The sequence below is a fragment of the Poecilia reticulata genome, chromosome 3, assembly GCF_904066995.2.
Source record: "Poecilia reticulata chromosome 3, P_reticulata-male-v2, whole genome shotgun sequence".
Classification (NCBI taxonomy): domain Eukaryota; kingdom Metazoa; phylum Chordata; class Actinopteri; order Cyprinodontiformes; family Poeciliidae; genus Poecilia; species Poecilia reticulata.
Window position 1 is genome coordinate 26,315,287 of NC_088832.1, and position 14,382 is coordinate 26,329,668.

The 14,382-nt window shown below is 36.7% G+C and overlaps 2 protein-coding genes across 3 annotated transcripts in view; one reads left to right on the forward strand and one right to left on the reverse strand.

Annotated features, from left to right (window-relative positions):
• Positions 1–2,323: 2,323 nt before the first annotated feature.
• Positions 2,324–14,382, forward strand: part of LOC103462616 (collagen and calcium-binding EGF domain-containing protein 1-like) — a 38,659-nt gene continuing 26,600 nt past the window's right edge. The window contains exons 1-2 of the mRNA XM_008405513.3: positions 2,324–2,784; positions 4,945–5,025. Of these exons, the coding sequence (XP_008403735.1) occupies positions 2,672–2,784; positions 4,945–5,025 (194 nt within the window). The 5' untranslated portion in view covers positions 2,324–2,671. The remainder of the gene's footprint in view (positions 2,785–4,944; positions 5,026–14,382) is intronic.
• Positions 5,677–9,970, reverse strand: LOC103461541 (uncharacterized). Of its 2 annotated transcripts, XM_081605372.1 has the most exons (5): positions 9,017–9,970; positions 8,128–8,334; positions 6,965–8,041; positions 6,554–6,722; positions 5,677–6,409 (listed from the first exon to the last, which is right to left on the reverse strand). In XM_081605372.1, exons 2-5 carry the CDS (start codon positions 8,330–8,332, stop codon positions 6,280–6,282), a joined length of 1,581 nt encoding a protein of 526 aa, XP_081461498.1. In that variant the 5' UTR covers positions 8,333–8,334; positions 9,017–9,970; the 3' UTR covers positions 5,677–6,279. The 2 variants fall into 2 exon arrangements, with proteins under 2 accessions (XP_081461498.1, XP_081461497.1); XM_081605371.1 differs by having other exon boundaries at positions 8,128–9,970.

The following is a 14,382-nucleotide window of genomic DNA, read 5'->3' on the forward strand; positions in this document are numbered from 1 at the left end:
AGGCTGTTAGTCCGGCAAAACATTTCATTGAGATATTTCATCTAAGAGCAAAGAAAACACGAGTGAATAATTGCTATATTTTAACATGCTGATAATGTAATGCCCATTAGCAAGAAACATGTTACAAGTTCTGTTTAGGAACTCTTCAGACAATTATATTCCACATCATTATGCATCATTTCAAGGAATGGTTTTAACTTTTGATCATTTGTTTTTATTTGTTGGTCTTCACCTGTAATGAGGGAGGTAAGGATTTGAAACAAAGACAGACTTTTAAAAAGGTTTAGAGTTATTGTTTAAAACCCTTTTAGGACTAGAATTATAAAGGTTTGCATAAGCTCATTTTTACATTTTTGGATGCTGCACAGCCATTATTTGGAGCATTTCAATAACAATACATCAATAAAAGTCTTAGGGATGGTGATCCATATTGCTACATCAGTTGATCTGTATTTGTTAGCATCATAAATATTGGCATCCAAAACATACGGCACAAAAAAACAACTCAAATGTCTGGTTTCAAACCAAAAATACATCCTGAGGGTTTTATCAAAACACTTAGCAAATCACAGCAATCTATGTTGGAGAATCACAAAACTTCCAAATCCCAACATACTTTAACTACATCATTTTTGGATTTGTTTTTTCCCCTTTTATTTGATTGATTGCTAATCATATTTACTAATTTGCTTAATAAAACATAATTTCAAAAATATATCACTCTTGTTTCAGTGGTAAGAACAGCCCAGGGAGTCAGAATTTGAAATGAGCCAAACATTATCCGTCAACCTGTTCTTGCTCTCCTTGGTCTGAGTGCAGCATTTATTCTGCTAAGTTTTTTCATCTTCATAAACATTACAAAATGTACCTTGCAGGTGGAACTTTTTTTTAGTTTCTATTTGCATTTGAATAAAGTCATTAGGGATTGTAACAAGGTGGCCTTTTGCAGCTGGATTTTACAGTGAGGATGAAACGTTGAGGCAGAGTCAGGTGGGACAACAGTGGTTTATTCTTCAATTCAACAATTTCACAGCTGAAACTGCTGTGACGGACCAAACCACGTTTAATTCACAGGGGGATCTCAATTCATCAATCTCCACCCATTTAAATGAAGTACCTTGTACCAAATGCAAATATTTCCACTTACTTTTTATAATTTGATGTTTTATCATTACACCATAAACAATTCTCCCTCCCACCCACTTTTCAATGGCCTCTCCTGGAACCTATAAATGGTGTCTGGACTCCTGGGGCAGTATTTGTCCAAACACCCTGGAGAGGCCTGGAGAAAAGACAGGTGAGTCACTTCATATTACGCCACATTTAACAGATTATGCACAAACATTTGCTCAGTTTTACTCACCAGTAGCTCCTTGCTCTGAGTAACAATTATCCTCCCTTCACAGGCAACCACCTCACGTCTCAATGAGGAGCAGCTGTGCAGAGCCCAGAACAAAAGGCTACATGGCTAACCGCTAAGAATACTCAATAAACACAGTTAAAACATCTTGTGTGCAAATTGTTATTCATGTGCAAATCTATGATTAAAGTGCACTGCTAAATAAAGTGCTTGCAAAAAGTGCTTTTAAAATGCTAAACAGTGACTTCAGTTAAAAAAAAACTGAGTTTACAAGAAACAAAATGAAAAGGTTTGATCAGAGTGCTCCATCTTAAAATGTTTAATTTTGCTTCAGGTCAAGTACAGAAATTATGCTAAAAATACTTCTCATTGTTTTCAGAGCTTTAAATATCTGATCCTCGGTTTCCGAGGTGCACAACCTGAATCCATTCCACACAAACCCTTTGGATTTTCAAGAAAAGGTCTTTTATGGTTCTGTTTTCTGGAGCTCTGAGACCTGAGATGAGTCACAACTCTGGCTTTATTTATTCCCAGTATTTTACATTCAAGTTCTACATAAAGGTGTGTGTGTGTGTGTATATATATATGCTAATTTTGTTGTAATTAAGGTTTTTTCTATAATTATGAATTAATTAAATTCTACTTAATTTGTCTTTCCATTAGTCTGAATTAGATTCTTTGTTTTCTCTTGTTTTTATTTCTTCTTATTTTACATATTCACAGTAGTTTTATGAAATACGCTCTATAAATAAAGTTGAACTTAAGTCATTTAATACTTTAAGGCTTGATGGTGTGATACAAAATACATTTGTCAACCAAGTCCCTATCTGTGCAGGTTTATTTACTTATACGTTTATATTTAGCGCCAAATTTGTGGAATCTGGTGAAATAAGATTTTTAAAGTCGAGTAACAGGTCTATGTCTCTCTTTTTTTCTTTTTTTTTTTTCCCCTCACATCTTGGCATGTGTAGCCACCAGCATTACGCAGTTCGACTGGATACTCGGTTGCCTGAAGTCTCCTCTTTGGAGGCAGGAATGTAAATCCAGAGGGATTAGTGGGAGCGCAATGGGCTGTGAAGCCTTCAGCGGCTCTCCAAGGGGTCTGGCTCACTGCGTAAAGTTAGGAAACAGGGTCCGGACACGCTGCGCACTGATCTCTGTGCGCGTCACCTCTGCGGGACACTTGACCACGATTTCAGATATTTTGAATAGCCCTACCAACGCGAGTCACTGACACATGAAAGTAGAGGAGTTTGGCGGGTGCTAAGTGTTACTTCAGCAGATCATCTGTCCCGCAGCGCGAAGAGGGACATGGGTCAAATTAATGGTGCGACTCTTCTACCGTTTGGGGCTATCTGTGCTGTTTTCCTGTGGGAATCTGGGGCCAGCTCTATCAGGACGACGATTTCAGTGGATACGTCAAGGTAAAGTGACGAATTATTTGTATCTATAACTAACCTGTTTCATTTATTTTTTTCCGGCTAAAATCACAGCACTTAAAAGAAAATTTCCCCCCTCCCTTGAAGTTAACAGTTTATGAAGCTCAAAGTCTGGCAACATTCTTGGCAGAAAAGGTTAAGCTTGATCTAATTTAAACTCCAAACAACCAGTACGTAACCCAAAGTTTAGCGCGCGTACGGATCCAGTTTCGTAATACAGTTTGTACTGCATTTTATTGGTTTTTGCGAGCAAGCTGTCAAAGAGGAGCCTCCTGGATGAACCACTGCGGCGCGTCTAATTTAATCTGATTTCCGAGGAGACGCGGGGAGCAAAACTCCTCAGGGTTATAGGTGCAGAGTTGCCAGCCAAGTGTTGCTTCTGCTCATGTATAACGTGACGGATGTTATTCAGGTCCCGGGTGGGAGCAGGTCAGGAGGTGAGGAGGTGGCTGTCAGTCAGATGCGACCCGCTGAACATCAAATTAAACCTCTAACCCCATAGATGAGAATCTGGTAGATTGAAAGGAAAATGAAATATTTCGGGGAGGGGAGGTTGCATTTTTTGTCATTATTAAAAATACGAGGAAAAAAAGCTTGCATTTATATTCAGCACACTGATTACTAACCTCTGAATAAATTATGTTGCAACAAACTCCTTTGAGAAGTCACCCTATGACTACGCCGAGTCTTCCTGCTAGTAATGTAACCTCATGGTTTGTCGGAGGAGAATAAACGGCATCATAAAGGTAAAGGAACTCACTAAACACTCAACAGACAACATTAGGCAGCACTCATTGCCAGGACATGGCTACCCCAGCCTAACTTTTTGGTTACTCTGGGGGAGCTGCAAAACAACTTAGATGTATTTGCCATGCCATTTTGAAAGCAACAAGAAGAAAGCCATTGTTGAACGAAATCAATGAGAAATCCTGCTTAAAGGCTTTCACAAGCCATAGAGGACATAAAAAATGCATTCAAAAAGTTTAATGAGGTGGTTGTGAAGGTTTAATGGAGCTAAATACAGGGCAATCCCCCCAAAAAAACATGATAGGTGGCAGAAGATGTGAAACTGAGTTGGACATTAACCTTCCATCACAATGAGACTATACATAAAACCTGAGCAACAATGCCTTTGATTAAGCATGTTCATCTCAGAATGGCCTAGTCAAAGTCAGTACCTATTGGGAAATATGTTGGGAGGCCTGTAATTTGATATTTACAGATGTTATTCTTTCAATCCGACTGAGCTTGAGTTTCTGCAAAGAAGAATAGGCAAATATTTATTTAGATGTGCGCAGCTGAATGGGACATATTAAAGTGCCTTCAGCTAAAAACATGGCACAAACAGTGTGTTTTTAGCAAGATAGTCTGTCAGGCGATGTCCAATCACACCAAGCTGCAAGTAAATAATTTTAAATATTATTAAATGTAAAACAATTCCAAAATAAATTTAAATTCAAGGCTTCAACTAGACTCAATGTACAAAAGTTAAATATAGCTTAAAATACTTTAAAACTCAGGCTTCTTACAGTCAGTCTTATAGTGGAAACTATATCATGGCCTTTACATAGCATAGTGTTTAGTATAGACAAATGAAGTGATACAAGCCTTCAAGTAGCATAATATCAAATGTACTAGATTAGCAGGAAAAGAAAGTTACTCGATTTCACAGCTGCTGTGTATCGCATGAAAGTGAGTTGATGTATTTCTGGTGAACCTTACTATGACATTTTTATGGGATGAACTAATTAAATGTTTGGTCCATTTAATGACAGAGTAATGTCATTAAACGGACCGTTGACAACTTGACAGTTGCTGAGTTCCAAGCTATGTATTCACTTTGTTCAATTTACAGCAACAAATATAAAATACTATGAAGAAGATAAAAAATGTAAAAAAAAAAATAACCAGAGTTTATTAAACTCAGTTTGAGAATATGTCGATCTGTTTTAAGACCTTATATGAAGAGGTCATAGTTAAAACTACAAAGGTGGAGCAAGTAATAAACTTGAACCTCTCCTGGACCTTTGTGGCTCAGCTTTCTCCTTGTCTCCACTCGCTTTTTACAAGGATTTATTTTTTAGCACTGCTTTAAAACACCTGGGGTCAATCACATCCATTTTTCTTGTGTTCTTCGTTTCATAGGTTGAAGTGTCCAGATAATAAAATCTTGACCGTGGAGTATCCCTGTGTCAGAGCTGAAGGGAAGAACGGCACTTGTTTCAGGTATGCGGTGTGACTTTTCTCTGTATCGCCGCTGACATTTCCTACTAACTTTATATGTCTACACTGTAAAAAAAATTCTGTTGTTTTTACAAAAAAAATCTGGCAGCTGTGGTTGCCAGAATAATTCTGTAGAAAACACAGTGAACATGTAAACTGTTTTACTGACCAAACAGTAATTATAACAGTGTTAAATTGTGAAATAAACAGATTATCCCATAGTTTTGCACAAATTTTAACTGTGATTTGAAAAGGTTTATTTTTGTAATAAAACAGTTTTATCAAGTAATTTTAACCAACTTTTTCTGATGAATTATCATAATAATGCTGTTATTTTACACTTTTTTTCCAGTAAGATTTACTCAGTTTTTGTTTGTTGTACAAAAGAAACTTCATTTAGTCCTACTGATAAATTACCTTTAAATAACGGATTAGAACTGTGTTAAAATGTCAATTTAAAACATTTTATTAATACTTTCTGAAAAACTGAAATTTGCTTTAATTTTTTACTTTTTACTAAGAATTATATCTTTAAATATCTATAAGCATGAAATTTCAACAAACATTTCTCACTTAAAGGAAACTTTAAAACACAAGGAAGCCCAATATAAATTGTATCTATGATAACCTTAAAAAAATAAACATACACTTGCATGCCTTTGAAATATTTATTTTCAATGAAGTTCTCATTTGTCTTTTCTGAACATCATGAAGCACATGCACCTGCTGAATACATATAAATTTCTTCAACGTTTTTAACTTTATCAGAAACAGTATGAGAGCCAACTTTCACCCCCTTTTTTTTGGAGGGGGGGGCTTGAAGATTATAACATACAATAAATTTCTATTTCCAGTATACATTTTAATAATAATGTTTGTTAGCTTCAAAAGTTTTCCTTTTTTAGAAGCAATTCTATTTTCAAATATCTATAAATAATCAAATTTCAACAAACATTTACCAGTTAAATGCAAATTTAAAACACAAGGAAGCCCAATATAAACTGTATCTATAATGATAATTCAATATATTTTCTTAGAAACAAATAAACATTTTAATTGAAAACATATTTTCAATGAAATTCTCATTTGCCCTTTCTGACATGGAACAAAATTCAGCCACTGAACAAATATAAATATGTCTTTTCTACTTTCTTAACTTCAGAAGACACTGTGTGAGATGCAACATACATTTAGAAATCTATTCAGCTCTGTTAAGATTAAACACTGTCTTGATAACTCACTGACTTTAGTCCTTTCTCAAACATCACGCCACTCATGATCCGCAAGTTCCTGGATCAAGGTGAGGACACGGGGGTTCACACGCAGTCTGGGTTTACGGGTTTCTTCCACCTTACTGCCCTTGTCTGGGTTGATTGAGAAGAAACACCTTAAGACAAAGAGGACAAACAGAAAACTACATCAAAATGTGCTTCACAAAGACATAAACATTTTATTCAAGATATAAAAGTTGTCAAAAGTCAAATTTAACTGCCTACAATAAAAAAAAAAAAAAAAAAACAAGAACTCATACCTCTGCAGAAACTCCAGTGTAGACGCCAGCACCGATGGATAATGTATGTTAAAACAATAATAGCTCCCAAACATCATGCAGAGGGCAGAAATAAAACAGGAGATGTTGTTGTTTCCAATCTGTTGATCCACACTCAGCATGAATCGTTTGGCATGGAAGCAGGATTGACCTAAGGAGAAAGAACAAATACATTTAGACTCCTGATACAACAAAACAATGACATTTATATGAAAAATAACAAATTAAGTAAAAAGTACGAAAAATAATATTAGTATAGTAAAAGCATAAGAAAATAATTGGAAAAAAAAACTATTAAAGAAAATGTCAGATGGACAAAAGTGCAAAGAAAGGGGACAAGACCACAAAAAAGACAACAGGTCAAAGAAACTGGAAAAACAAAAATGAACTCACCACACACAATGATAGTGGGAGTCAAGGAGACATTCTCCATCTGTACTTCTTCAGCTAGGCATGTGTCCTCCACACAGAAGAACACTGCTTCTTCATTTTCATTGAAGTAGCAGAGAAGTAAGAGCATCAACTCTTTAACATCTTCAGAGTAACCGTCCAGTTCTCCCCTTAACATCTTCAACTTTGTCTGAGCCTGGAAAAACCTTTTGTTTTTGTTCACACAAACAGTGTTCATGTAGTTCAGCAGTCTTTTTCCCTTCATATCCATGTTCCTCATGAAGGTTTCCTTCAATCCAAGTCCAGTAAGTTCCTTGTAGTGTACAGCCATCCCAATGTCATGAAATAAAACAGGCCAGGCTTCCAAGACATCTTGAATGCTTTTCCCCTGGTTAATATCTTTGCGCTGTGAGTAGAAAGTTGCCCTCAGTAATTGTTTCATCTCCTCAGGATTGGCCTCCTTCTGCAGAGACATCATCTTGAGCTTGTCCTTCTTCTGTTCCTGACTTTCAGCAGTTTCTCCAAGAGGAAGAAATTTGACATTCCAGTTGATGCACCCATAGGTGTCCTGAATTGCAGCTCTCTGTTCCTGAGGAATTTCATCTGTGTCAGAGTTTTCAGAGCAGCGCTTTCGCTTTCTTATTGTAGGCATTGTAGATCGCTTCGCATTGTCAATTCGATATTGAAGTTGTTTGACGAGTGAATGATAGCCAGGGCCAATGACATCTCCATCGATAACATCTTGTAGAGATTTTGGATATTTTGCCACCATCTTCTTTGCAACCTCTGTAGAACTCCTTTTACCCAAGTAAGAACTTTTTCGCATCATTTCAGACACCACAATCCTGACCATCTCCTTCCTCATTTTTGGACTTGGCCGTTTACCTCTCTCTAATGCCTGCATCAGTTCTTCTGAGAACTTTTCCCATGGTATCTCAAAGGTGTCCACCCAGTCTGCTGCAGATGTCTGGTTGCTGCTGGAGGAGTTTGATGACACACTTAGCGGGGACAAAGACTGCTGTGATGGAGGAGTATCTCGTGATGCATTACTTGAGGACCTGCTGGTTTCAGGGGTCCTGCCTTCAAAAACACAAAACAAAAATAAGTTATCAGAACTGAATATGAATATCAGTGTTTAATGGTTGATTTTCTAGAATTTTACTTACATCTTAATTTCCAAGCAGCAAGTGCCTTTCTGGCTTGAATTGGTCTTAATGCTGACAGCAAGTCTTTCTCAACAATGAACTGGAAGTCATCATACGTTTCTACTCCAATTGACTGTAAAGTCTCCTCGAGAATGTCTTTTGAAGCCTCTGCAAGATCGGGCAACACTTCATTGATAGCACTACGTAAAAATGTTTGCTCAGCCATTTCTGGAATAAAATCAGACAAAATAATGGTAAAAACACAAGATCACCGTAATATAACATGTATTCAACTATGTACAAATTAAAGAGAGTCATACTTAGTGTCAAACAAAATATCGTGCCTGATTCACACTTTTTATTCATGTTTACGGGACATATGAGCTGTGAATGATGATTTGACGCTGAAAACTTTTTTGCAGGCTTTTACTGGACATGCTACCGGCCGCCCCTCCATTATATGCTCCTTTAAATGAGCAACGACTTCTTTCACAGTTTGGCTTTGGTGCCCACACAATGAAATGGTGCATTTCAATTTAGCAGCAATGACTTTGGCTAATTCGGGTTGTGAAGCCACGTTGTGAACTCGGTAAAAATGAGTTTTAAACGCTGCATATGTACAAAATGTCCGCTTACATTCTGTGCCGAGGCATTTGAATACACAACTGGGCTCGTTTCTGTGCACTCTACAATGCAACACATAGCCCCTCAATGATTCTAGTGTTTTACAGCAAAATGTACATATAATCATGTTTAAACAATTTCAACCTACCCAACAAGTTACACGTGTTGCAGGTGTAGCAAAAAATGATTCTACTGCATATTGTTCCAAGAAGCCTTAAAAACAAAATGTAATCTCCCCAGAAACACAAATTACCGTTACGTTTGAAGAAAACAAAGCTTAACTTACATTTGCTGAAAGCTGACGAGGTCCAAACAGCGCTCTTTTCTTTGTCAAGGTTTGAGCACAATTCAGCTTCTTCTGAGATGAGAACCGTTGTACAAACTTGTTCAAAACAGCTTTCAGGCGCCAGGTAAGCGAACCAATCAGAGAGCAGAACAGACCGGAAGTTGAGCACAAAGCGGTGTTCTCTGTCTTTCTCGCAGTAGCCGAACTTTGAGCTTATAATGGCAACGTTGAAGGTAAAAAATCCAGTGTTAGCAAAAATAATAAATAAAAATAAAATACATGTACCAATAAGCAAGTACATGACTTCCTTGTTGATTCAGATGTTTCCTCCACGTTAGACGTGAAATATGAAGAAATGATCCAATCAAAATTGACAGAGAATAAGTAAATGAATTAAAGAGGAAATGACAATCTAAAGAAGTGGGAAAATACAAGTGAATATAAATAGATAACTAGTGAACAAAATTGGAAGTAAACAATGTGGAATCATAATTACTTAATTCCACATTAATTTCCAAATCTATTAATTTATTCATTTATTTCATTGTCCATCCATCCGTCCATCTTCTACTTATCTGGAGTTGGGTCTCAGGGGCAACAGCTTAAACAGGGAAGCCCAAACTTACTTCTCCCTAGCAAAAAAATGGTAAGCTAGCTTCCAATTCATTTGGATTTAATCATCACAGAATGTAAATATTAGTTTTACACTGCTGAAATGTTGTGAAGGATCCAACTTTTTTCATTAACAATACAAAATGTGTGTTTTCTACAACTAAATACAATATTATTTACAATTTTACATTTTAAAATTTACAATAATTTTCTGTTCCACGTTATACAACATCATACTGGTAAATGAACAAAATATAATTGTGTTTTTCTTTACAAAATTTTTCTGTCATGATTTCACAGATTTTTACTGTTGATTTTACGGACTTTTTTTACAGTGTAGACCTTAATACACATTTACATTCGACGATTAAGCTCACTTTTGTTTCCCAGAGCAGTGATTTGCACAAGGACAGTTTGGCTGAACAAGTGGCATTCGATGTCTGTCGGGAGCAGTCACTCTGATTTATTCCAGGGTTATGGAAAGGTTTCAGCAACCACTAACCCACCCTGCTGTGTCATTTCCACAACTTCACAACACATCCCTGACTGGAAACTCTAGCACTCTCATGGGAGAAAAAACATACTCATTTCCTGAGAATGAATAATAATTTCTAGTGTGTGTAAATGTGTCATTACACATTATATATTAGCCATTAGCAGGTACTCTTTACCTTGTCTCAGTTATTCATCACTCTGTTCATATTACTATTAAATAGAGGCATATTTTTAACCTTTAACACATTATTATTCCTTTCCTTTGCCTTGCTGCTTCCATCTGTGCTGGCTCTGAAACAGCAAAACAAAGCCTGAACTAGAATTTTCTCCGTTTATTTCCAGAAACATTTTGGGAAGGCTTGTCCCTCAAGGGGTCAGAGCTGCATTCTAACCTAAAAAGCAGAAGTCTGACAAGAGAGGAAGGTTGTAGTTTTCAAACTTAATAAATAAAATAAGAAACTAGGCCACAACACAAAAACCCAAAATCTGATGACGTTGTTGAAGTACTAGGGAAGAAGCTGGTTTTTAGTGAGTTCAAAAAGATTACAAGAAACTTGCAACGGTTTTAAAGTCTGTCCTTATAAAGCTCTTGGCCCTATTTTACCTCTTCGTTCCATATTAAACAGTTTCTAGGGTTTGACTTTGGCAGCTGTCATTTAATCACAGAACTTGAAGTAAATATGTCCTCCACTCTAAAATACATGAAGACATTATGCAATATTCGATGTAAAACAGGTTTTAAGACCCTTAGCAGATGATAAATCATATATGACTATGAGATACTTTGGCTTAGATTGTGGTTATTGGCCTAAGAAGATCCTTGAATAAACGAGGCACCAGGTTTGGGGTGATGCCAGGCCATGTGATCTGTTTATTGTCAGATGTGGACCGTAATGGGCTCCGAGTCTTGTTTAATTTCTGGCTCAGGCAGCGATGTGTGGAGCTGGAGGAGTCCAATTAGATGAGGTTGTGTTTTCGTTGCCATGTTTTCTTTGTCTGCCGTTCAAAACAGACCAAGATCAAATGGACCTTGTAGATGACTTCATGTTACACCATATTGATATGTTACATGCGAACACAGATATGACTTTCTATTTCATTTTAGCCCAGCCAGAATTTCACACTGACGCACCGCCTCATAATTCTGTCTCATTCAATGGACTGCAAGCTTTCAAGACCAGTCTGAGATTCTTACTCCAATTTATTATTTTTTACTACAATCTATTGAGCAACGTCTCTACTGCTGAAAATGTTAAAATACCCCCGGATTTGAATGTCCAGCAAGAGGGACAGTGAAAACAGATGATGATTCACATTTGGAAAATGTCCGAGACAATAAGGACTTGATTTCTGTTAGTGGTAGAACTAGTAACCGCACTTTTCCTGGAAAACAGTTTTTACAGGGAGACTCATGGGCAAAACAAGAACAAATAATCTATAACAGTAATTCTCAAATTGTTCATAAAAAGTAGCAAAACAGTAAAAAGACATTTGTCCAAGTATTATCGAATGAACAGCTTGTTAGGTTCTTAGGTTGTCTTGATTATTTCATTCCAGTTTGATCATTCTGTATTCCTTAGTTTCTGTTTTACTTTAATTCAGTCCCTCCTTATTGAGCCTAGTTTATTATGTTCATTTCTTGTTTCTAGTTATTCTTTAGTGTTAGATTCATTCCTAGTTCCCTGTGTACTTTCCCTTGCCCCGTCTCTCTCTCTGGCTCTTGTTTTCCTTCTTCTTTTTTTATGGCAGTTGGCAGGCAACTTACTGATGTGCATTACCACCATCTGCTGGAATGGGGTGTTTCTGTCTCTCTCTCTCAGTCTGCCTTGTACTCTCTCCCCTCACACCTGCAACCTTTTTCTAATCAGCCAGCCAGTGGGTGCTGTGAAATATATTTTCCTGTTCTGCTCTGGCTCCCTGTGCTTCTTGTGATTTCTGTAAGTTTGTCCCTGTCATCTTTTCATTAAACATCTTTCAGTGTGATCCATGATGTCACATTTCCAAAATGTGAATGTCTGAGCTTTTCAACAAATTCTCAAAATTGGAGATGGATTTTTATTTTAAAAAATAGTAAAGACAGCAATAAGAAAAAGAACAAAGCCTTTTCTAATCTGTAAATCTCGCTGGTTTTCAAACTCAACTGGAAAATGTTAAGCTTTGTATGAAGTCATTCTCAGTACAACACGCACATCCAGTAGTAATATGTTTCCGATTCACCGTTTGCCCCAGTTAGAATGAGGATTTACCAAAACCGTCTCCCCTGCACTTAAACATCTCATCTTTTCCTGTTCATACTAATCAGCTCAACAGCGGTGGTTCTCAATATTCACCGGGGGTATTCTGGCTTTATCTTGTGGTTCCAAAACATTACTGTTCGGATTATTGATTTCTCCAAATTGCCATTTGGTGTAAATGTAAACACGCTAATATATTGTAAATTAGTATATTAAAATTCCTTTCTTGGCTTTCCATCTGATTGCTAGTGTGTATTAAGTAATGCTTCAGTTGCTTTGGTTGCAAGTGTTTTTGATTTTCACTTCAAAACTAAATCATGTAGCTAGATTTGTGTGTATTTAAGAGTTATTAAAGTGTAGCTTTCTTCCAAACATTTATGATGTGGTCAGAATTCACAAACCAACAGTTTAATCTTATGCTAGAGAAAAAAAATCTGTCTTTTATCTTTATATTACTTCTATCGCTATGTGGGGATTTGGAAGAAGGATTATAATTATCGGCCGTGAGTTTTTTTTTTGCCTTCAGCCAATATAAACTGCAAGACATTTGGAGAAACCTGAAGCTTGACAAACCTGCCAGGTGTAGTTATGGTTTCTGACCTTTATGATTTTAAATTTGTACCTCCAACGCTGATGTGTGGAGACAGGTTTCACATTTTTTCTTCATTTTGGGGTTTTCTTTTTTTTTAATTTCTTTTTCTGGCATGAGACTCGTTTTGCATCAAACTAGTAATGTGAGATTTTGGGGAAGGTTTTATTGAAGACGACATGTTCACACTCTTCCAAACAAACTGGCCTTAGTTGCAGAAAGCCATGAAGGAAATCATGATTCTTAAACATGCATGATCGCTTTCAAGCAGATACACTTCATTTGTGAGTGCATCGTGTTGCTTAGTTTTAATGTTTTATTTTTACCCTTTTTGCTTATACTGAAGCCTAGCTGATGTTTTAGAAGGAAAAGTAATTTAACTTTACACAAAATACTTCTGGCTCATAATATTTTTGTGGGTTTGTACAAGGAGATTAGCTCTAAAGGCCAAGCAAACTATCAAATATGCTTTGAATGAGTTTGAAAAAAGAACACACATCATCACTGCATCACATTTATATTCTAACCAGTCAGGACAGTTGATTAATTCCTATTTGTCTGTTAAGATATTTAGTGAATCCGATTAAGTTTGAACATTTCTCCTTTTTTACTCATGCTCAGTTCTCTGGTGGTCACATTCATGCGGTGACAGCCCTAATACACACGTTTACCCAGACTCTAGCCTAAGTGATATTGAGTGTCTATGAGGTCGCGTGTTTATGTGTGAATTGTTTCAACATTGGCTGCGCTGCTGGCAGCTACAGCAGGTTTGTGATCAGAGTAAATGTACTGACTTCACTCTAACCACTCTCAGCTGCAGAGTCTGATAGAAAACTGATGACCTCAACAAACTAAGCTTTCGCTTGATTAACACGTTCTGGTTAATAAACACTGCACGGCTCATTTCTGTGGATAAAACCCGCAAATGTGTGCTCAGGCAATTGCTTAGACAAAAAAAAAAAAAGGAAAATTGGAAAATTGTTGTATGGGCAGATTCAATTTTAAAGTGGTATCATTTTGTTCCCAACAGTTTTTATGCTTTTGTTGATTCAAATACTTCTAAGTTTTTTTTTATGTTGTACATAGTTAAAGGACACATATTATGATTTTCTCTCATTTCCCTTTTAATATTTGTCTGATTTGTTGCTCTCAACAGATCATTGATTTCCATGACCGACTGACCCGTATTTGACCACTATTGACCATGTTGAGAACTCCTTGTGACAAAAACAATAATTAGAACCACAGAAGTTCTGGCAGCATTCAGGTTAGCTGCTGCTAATTCTGCTGAAGTTCTGACCACTCTGTTATGTGTGGTAGCTAAGGCATTCCCACAGATATTCACTTTCCTTGGTAGAGTCTCATCTGGACACAGAGATATTATGGGTTAGTGTAAGCAGAACATATCTGAGACTTAAGTCTTACAATTAACTTCC